This window comes from Saccopteryx leptura, chromosome 2, assembly GCF_036850995.1.
Source record: "Saccopteryx leptura isolate mSacLep1 chromosome 2, mSacLep1_pri_phased_curated, whole genome shotgun sequence".
Classification (NCBI taxonomy): Eukaryota; Metazoa; Chordata; class Mammalia; order Chiroptera; family Emballonuridae; genus Saccopteryx; species Saccopteryx leptura.
This window is the reverse complement of record NC_089504.1, coordinates 122064653-122073125: the sequence shown is the minus strand read 5'-3', so window position 1 is coordinate 122073125 and position 8473 is coordinate 122064653. Positions and strand designations below refer to the sequence as shown.

General features: G+C 41.7%; 1 protein-coding gene across 5 annotated transcripts in view; it reads right to left on the bottom strand.

Annotated features, from left to right (window-relative positions):
- Positions 1–283: 283 nt before the first annotated feature.
- Positions 284–8473, bottom strand: part of POC1B (POC1 centriolar protein B) — a 120983-nt gene continuing 112793 nt past the window's right edge. For all 5 annotated transcript variants that reach the window (XM_066368663.1, XM_066368659.1, XM_066368660.1 and 2 more), the window contains 2 exons: positions 4369–4587; positions 284–824 (listed from right to left, as the gene is read on the bottom strand). In XM_066368663.1, coding sequence (XP_066224760.1) covers positions 720–824; positions 4369–4587 — 324 coding nt within the window. In that variant the 3' untranslated portion in view covers positions 284–719. The remainder of the gene's footprint in view (positions 825–4368; positions 4588–8473) is intronic.

Sequence of the window (8473 nt, the reverse complement as noted above, 5' to 3'; positions counted from 1 at the left end):
CGGGCTTGCCGGTTGGATCCCAGTTGGGGCAATGCGGGAGTCTGTCTCTCTGCCTCCTCTCCTCTCACTTCATTAAAAAAAAAAAAAAGACTGTCAGGGAAAGCTTGTATTGGGGAAGGACCTGACAATTAGGGGAGTTTAAGTCACAATAGTTGTTTATAAAAGCCTAGCCACAGCATTCATTGTGAAAAGTTAAAGCCTATAAATTAATTAGAAACTTAGTTCACCAATCCTAAATCTTTACTTTGTATCCTAAGAAAACAGAGAGTCTCTTCTCAGATGGTCCCGGAGGCGTCAGGTCCCGGCTGTTCCTGGGAGACACCGGACCCCAGCTGTCTTGAAGACTTACCAAGGACACCAGATAGGAGCAGGCTGACTGGGTCTGTGCTACATCAGAGGAACTTGCAGAGGAGATGTTTCTGCAGCTGACGCCCACCTCCTGCACATGGTTACAGGTCTTACTGCACGGACTTTTTACTTTTTTCTTTTTCTTTTCCTGAACCCTATAAAAACTGCCAGCACCAGGTGAGTGTTAAGGCAGCTCTGTGGCCAGGACTCCCCTGCCTTCTCAGGTCTACCAGTATTTCTGATTAAACGACACACCTTGTACCTACTCGGTCCTCATCTCTCTTTATTTGGCAAAAGGATTGACGAGTAATCCCGAATCCGGCTTTGTTTCCAGTTACACACTCATCGGGCCTCTACTCAGACTCCCCTATTTAACTTTTCTGTTGGATGGCGCTGCAGAGCTTTTGCTGGTTTTGAAGGCAGTCTTTCAGCTTATCCTCTGTCAAAGTCAGTCGCTGCTCCAAGATCGAAACAGTCTGCAGAAAGGAGAACAAAACAAGCAAAGGTTGGTGACCTGGTTCTGAGGACGATGATGATAATCTCTGCAGAGGAGATCCTATTTAGAACTGGAATGCCCACCCTTTTTCCAAGAAGTTGGCTCAGAAATGGGCCCCAGAACTTGATCTGCTTCTGGGCTCAACCATAGAGCAAAGCACTGTTAAGCAGTTTGAAAAAAAGAAAAAACAAAACAAAACTGATGAACTTGAGGCAAAACAGGCCTCTAGACAATCCCAAAGCATCAATGCCAGGAAAGAGGCCACATGCAGCAATCTAAGTGGTGTTACAAGTCACACGGACATGTGGGGCCTGGGCCTGGGAATAGATGTCCCATGCCCAGCGTAGGTGCTACTTTAATGTCATCACTAGTCATTCTATCACAGTCACTCTGTGATCAAGCCTACCTATACCACCCTAGACAGCTGGATACCTACTTTACTTTGAAAATATAATGATTACTACCACCAGTTCTCATGCCCAAAAGATGATAATAGCACTTCCAAAGGTTGTTAGGGAGACGGAATGAAATAGTGCATAGAAAATGCTTCAGCTAGTGCCTGGCACACAATAAACGATCAATCTTTGTTTATCTAACACTTTCAACTAATAAACGAGTATGTGACTATACATATACACACATGACTACTCTTAAACTTTGGGAATCTAAATTTTTGTGATATTAACTTCATCTTCAGTCATTTACATTTTTTTTCTTTAAGTGAGGAGAGGAGAGACAGACTCCTTCCTGCATGAGCCCAGACCAGCATCCACCTGGCAGCCCCTGTCTGAGGCCAATGCTCCAATCAGCCCGAGCTAGAACCAATTGAGCCACTGGCTGTGGGAGGGGAAGAGAGAGGAAGCAGAGATGGAGGGGAAGAGAAGCAGAGGGCCACTTCTCCTGTGTGCCCTGACGGGGGATTGAACATGGGACACCCTTAGACCAAGCTGACACTCTATCCACTGAGTCAACACGCTACGGTTCAATCTTTTACACATTTAAGAAAACCTTTTACTATAAAATAAAACAGACTCAGGAAGCTGCATAAAACACGTCACAATGAGTTCTTATGAAAAAGATAGTCTTTAATTACTCAGCACCCAGATCAAGACCTAGAATTCTGCCAGTTACTCCACAGTGCCTTTCCACATACCTGTCAGAACCAACCCTGTCCGCCCCTGTAACAGTTACTATCCTGACCATTAGAGAAACCACTTTCTTGTATTTCTGTATTATTATATCTTTCACGTGGACATCCCTAGACACTATAAATTTGTCTTACCAATTTTTAAGATTTGACATGTCATTTAAAGTCTATTGTAATTAACAAGTTCCTATCCCTTCCCTCTCTTTTCTTTAAAGTTTGTCTGTTGTCACACTCAGGCCATTTGAATGTAGGGTTTCCACCAGCCTGGATTTTAGGAATGACACACTCAGGGAACAGTGCAGTTGGTCCTTATTTTCTGTCAATTGGAAGCTGGATTCAAAGGCTGATAAGACTTAGGTTAGAGCCCTTGGTAAGATTGTTAAGTGGTGGCCTATTCTTTCATTAGAAGACACATTAATAAGGCTTGGTCATTTCTCTTTACATGATGTTTGTAACTACTCAATGCTAAGATCTATTAAATCTTGAGGGTTATAAATGATGATATTCTAATTCTATTATTAAAAGCATATTAGATAGAATAATTTATAAATAAGAGACATTTCCCTCATCTACTACTTGGTTACCTAGTGGTAGAGCTCATAAGAGAAAAGCAGGATAAATACTTGGTTATTTTCATCAGCAAGTTTCAAGATAAATTAAAAATAATAGAGATGCTGGTAATATATCCTGCCATTTCTTGAGTGCTTACTATGGCCCAAGCTTTTTGCCAGATACCTCACAAACATACAATTCCACATGCTAAATCAATTAAGAATACTATCAACAGTTTTAACACTGGATGACTCCATTTATCTACCATCTAAAACATGATTTCATTTTAATTTATTTCTGATTATAGTTCAGTAAAGATAGTTATAAACACTGCAGCTGAGTTAGAGGTCCAGTCATCTGTAATGAAAGAGAATGAGAACATGCTCACTTCACGCAGTGCTTGCCCACACCGCTGTTCCCATTTTGGAAGTGTGCTGTGCCTGCTTTTAACCACTTTCATATGTAAAAGCCAGCCAGCTCTTAAAAAAAGATAAAAAAAAAATCCAAGACATTCAATGAAGCTTAAAGTGATTCATTTATCCATGAATCAAGTGAAAAGAAGGAGAAACGGGGCATGAAGTGGAAAGAGTGGAGAATAGAAAGATTCGCACGGGAGAGGTCCTAATGAGGACCCAAAATCGCCTGCAAACGGTAGCTGAGGACGTCCTGGCAGTATGGGAGACAAGCCAACCCGAACCGGATTGGGCACGAAGCTGAGTACTTTCACTCTATTCAGTGGCACTGAGCCCCAGCTATAATACAGAGTCATACGGGGTGACTGAAAGACGGATGCTGGAGCCTTAACCCAGACCAAGGTAAATGAATTCTCTGCAGATGAGAACTGCACATCTGTGTGCTTTTGGACTGTCCAGGTGACTGTAATGTTCAGCCAGTGTTGAGAACAGAATTAGATGATATCTAAGCAAGAGCTATTTCAATGTGAAATACTTATTCTGGAAAAGTAATTGACGCCTCTCTAGATCACATCATAGCCTCTCTTTCTGTATAAGTGTGATGAATATCGGTATTCTCAGTCTGTATACCAAAGAGGAACAACAGAAAACTTCTTCAAAGAAAACACTGAATCAGCAAAGCTGGAAGAGAAAACTTCAGCGAATCAATTTCAACACACCGCTTTCCTCACATGACACGTGCATCTTTTGACCAAGAGTTGGAAGACCTTTGGCATATTAACATCCATGTTGTTCCTTCTTTGCAAAGGCAAACTGTCATCAAAGGACTAGGTAAGACTCTAAAATGAGACTGCAAAACTCAGCACATCCGGAAGAAAACAGCATGCATGTAAGAAGCTCTGGAATGAGGTAAGTTGTATATTAGAAAGTAAGAACATCTTCAGAGCGAAGAACTGCAAATATGGCCAACATTTCATTCTAACTAGAAATGGTTAATCCCAATACATTTGTCTTATGGCTCTAAATATGTCCTTGGTAATGTCCTCATCTGAACACATAAAAAATTCATAGGGTAAAACATTACTGCCCAGAACCAAATTCACTTATAGCATGGACTGCTGCCACCACTACTCTCCACAGTCTCTCCTGCTCCCTCTGGCCCCTGGCTGGAAGGTATAGCACTGTGCGCGCGCACACACTGGTGTGTACATGTGTGTGTAGGGGTGAGGGATAGCTCTGACCTCATCTCCACAAGATCTTGCTTAGTGGAGCATGCCATGCTATTCTGATTGCCACCTTGCGCTTGCTTTTCTAAGAAAGAAATCTTTCCCCGGCTCTGCGAGTTCTGCGGCTGGCTGTAACCCAGACTGCTCTGTACATCTGACCCCCAAGTGCAGAGCAAGCCCACTCACCTGTATCAGAACATTGAGCTGCTCCATAATATGCTCTAAAGCATCAGTCACAGCGAGTGGAACACTTCTTTGACTGTCAGAAGGGAGGTCGTTCATGTCTTCTGTTTTCTTTTTCAAGATTGTTGGTGAACATTCCGGTGACATTAAAGAAGGATGCAAGAAACACTGCAACTTCGCCTCACCCTTCTCCGGTAGGGTTCTAACAATAGTTTCCGTTGTCTTCAACATCACACACACAAAAAAGAAAGCGTTATATTTTTCGAACTTTAAATGATACATATAAAAGTTTTCAATATCTTCTTTCTAAAAGCCCAGCTTTCCTTTAATTACTTCTCCTCAACTATAACAAAAGTATGGGAATTATAACAAGGAAATAAAGCTAACAAAAAATAGAGAAAATTCACAATTTTCCTTTTTTTCCCTAATGAACTATACTTTGTATGTAACTGTCTGAGGGAGTAGCTTTTATATCATTAAAAGACTGTTAGATGCATTCTAATTTTTAATCTTAAAATGAATATCATCCATTAAGATGATGATGATGATTTTTTTTGAGAGAGAGAGGGACAGACAGGGACAGAAAGAAAGGGAGAGAGATGAAAAGCATCAACTTGTGGTTATGGCATTTTAGTTGTTCATTGATTGCTTTCTCATATGTACCTTAACCAGGGGGCTCTAGCTGAGCCAGTGACCCCTTGCTGAAGCCAGTAACCCTGGGCTTCAAGACAGTGACCTCTGGGTTCAAGCCAGCGACCATGGAGTCATATCTGTGATCTCATGCTCAAGCCAGTCACCCCACACTCAGGCCGGGTTAAGCCTGTGCTCAAGCTGGTGACCTCAGGGTTTTGAATCTGGGTCCTCAGCATCTCAGGTTGATGCTCTATCCACTATGCCACCACTAGTCAGGTGGCATCAATTCTTTGTTGCGGCACCTTAGTTGCTTATTGATTGCTTTCTCATATGTCTTGACTGGGAGGGCTATAGCAGACTGAGTGACCCCTTGCTCAAGCCAGATGAGCCTGCACTCAAGCTGACGACCTTGGGGTTTTGAATCTGGGTCCTCTGTGTCCCAGTCCAATGCTCTATCCCAGGGGTCCCCAAAGTTTTTACACAGGGAGCCAGTTCACTGTCCCTTAGACTGTTGGAGGGCCGAACTATAAAAAAAACTATGAACAAATCCCTATGCACACTGCACATATCTTATTTTAAAGTAAAAAAACAAAACGGGAACAAATACAATATTTAAAATAAAGAACAGGCCCTGGCTGGTTGGCTCAGTGGTAGAGCATCGGCCTGGCGTGCAGGAGTCCCGGGTTCGGTTCCTGGCCAGAGCACAAAGGAGAAGCACCCATCTGCTTCTCCACCCCTCCCCCTCTCCTTCCTCTCTGTCTCTCTCTTCCCTTCCCGCAGCCAAGGCTCCATTGGAGCAAAGTTGGCCCGGGCGCTGAGGATGGCTCTGCGGCCTCTGCCTCAGGCGCTAGAATGGCTCTCGTTGCAATAGAGCGACACTCCAGATGGGCAGAGCATCGCCCCCTGGTGGGCGTGCCGGGTGGATCCCAGTCGGACGCATGCGGGAGTCTGATTGCCTCCCCGTTTCCAACTTCAGAAAAATACAAAAATAAAATAAAATAAAATAAATAAAATAAAATAAAGAACAAGTAAATTTAAATCAACAAACTGATCAGTATTTCAATGGGAACTATGCTCCTCTCACTGACCACCAATGAAAGAGGTGCCCCTTCCGGAAGTGCGGCGGGGGCCAGATAAATGGCCTCAGGGCCCTGCATGCGGCCTGTGGGCCATAGTTTGGGGACCCCTGCTCTATCCACTGCGCCACCGCCTGGTCAGGCTGATTATTATTTTTTAAAAAGTGGAAAATAACAAGTGTTAGTGAGGCTGCGGAGAAGGTAGAACCCTCATGCATTGCTGGTAGGAATATAAAATGCTACAGCTCCTGTGAAAGTTCCACTCTTTCTCAAAAAGTTACACATAGAATTATCATATGATCTAGCAATTCAACTCCTAAGTACAGTGTGTCCGTAAAGTCACAGTGCACTTTTGATCTGTCACAGGAAAGCAACAAAAGATGATAGAAATGTGAAATCTGCACCAAATAAAAGGAAAACCCTCCCAGTTTCTGTAGAATGATGTGGCAGCATGTGCGCATGCGCAGATGATGACCTAACACCGTGTATACAGTGGAACAGCCCACGGCCATGCCAGTCGAGATGTGGACAGTACAGAGGAAAGTTCAGTGTGTTCTGTGGCTCGCTAAATTCGAATCCGTGACCAAAGTGCAACGTGAATATCAGCGCGTTTATAACAAAGTGCCACCACATAGGAATAGCATTACTCGGTGGGATAAGCAGTTGAAGGAAACCGGCAGTTTGGTGGAGAAACCCCATTCTGGTAGGCCATCAGTCAGTGACGAGTCTGTAGAGGCTATACAGGATAGCTACCTAAGGAGCCCTAAAAAATCTGTGTGTGAGCCCACATCGAACTGCACTGAATAGGTATGAAACTGGGAGGGTTTTCCTTTTATTTGGTGCAGATTTCACATTTCTATCGTCTTTTGTTGCTTTCCTGTGGCCAGTCAAAAGTGCACCATGACTTTATGGACACACTGTATGTATCTAAAATAACTGAAAGCAGGAACTTGAGCAGATACTTGTATAGCAATGTTAACGTAACATTATTCAAAATAGCAGAAAGATGGAAGTAACTCAATATCCTTCAATTGATAAATGTATAACAAATTGTGTAACAATGGATTATTACTTTGCCATAAAAATAAATGGTATTCTGATACATGTTACAACATGGATGAACCCTGAAAACAATATGCTAAATGAAATAAGCCAGACACAAAAGAAAATGCTGTAGAATTCTACATACATGTGGTACCTAGAATAGGTAGAAATATAAACAGAAAATGGAGTAGAGGTTACTATGACCTGGGAGGAGGGGAATGAGGAGTTATATACCTATTGCTTAATGGGTACAAAGTTTCTGTTTGGAACGATTAAAAAGTTCTTAAAATAGATACAGGGATTGGTTACACAACATTGTGAATACTTACTTAATACCAATGAACTGTACCCTTAAAAATGGTTAATATTGTAAGTTTTATATTATATATATTTTAACACAATAAAATAAAATAAAAAACCTAAAAAATGTGGTAGTGAACAATCTAAAAATAAAATTAAGAAAACAATTCAATTTACAATAGCATAAAATACTTAGAAATATAGTTAATAAAAGAAGTGCTAGACTTGTACACTTAAAACTACAAACCATCATTGAAAAAAATTGAAGACCTACATAAAAGGAAAGGCATCTCAAATCCCATGCGCATGAACCACAAGACTTATTGTTAAGATGGCATTACTGCCTGACTAGGTGGTGGCGCAGTGGATGGAGAGTCGGACTGGGATGCGGAGGACCCAGGTTTGAGACTCCGAGGTTGCCAGCTTGACCGCAGGCTCATCCGGTTTGAGCAAAAGCTCACCAGCTTGGACCCAAGGTCACTGGCTCCAGCAAGGGGTTTATTGGTCTGCTGAAGGCCCGTGGTCAAGTCACATATGAGAATGCAATCAATGAACAACTAAGGTGTTGCAATGAGCAAGGAAAAACTGATGATTGATGCTTCTCATCTCTCCGTTCCTGTCTGTCTGTCCCTGTCTATCCCTCTCTCTGCATCTCTCTCTCTGTTTCTGTAAAAAAAAAAAAAAAAAAAAAAAAAAAAAAAAAAAAAAAAAAAAAAAAAAAAAGATGGCATTACTCCCCAAATTAATATAGTACATACAGATTCAATCCAATCCCTAAGAGAATCCCAGCTGCCTTTTAAAAAGAAATTGACAAGTTGATCTTAAAATTCATATGGAAATGCAAAGAACCCAAATAGCCAAAATAGTATTGAAAAACAAAGTAGAGGACTCACACTTGCTAATTTTAAAACTTACTACAAAACTACAGTAGTCAAGACAGTGTGGCACTGGTATAAAGATAGATACTGTATATAGATCAATGGAATGGCATTCAGAGTATAGAAATAAACCTTTCCATTTACGGTCATTTAATTTTTGACAAAGTTGCCAAGACA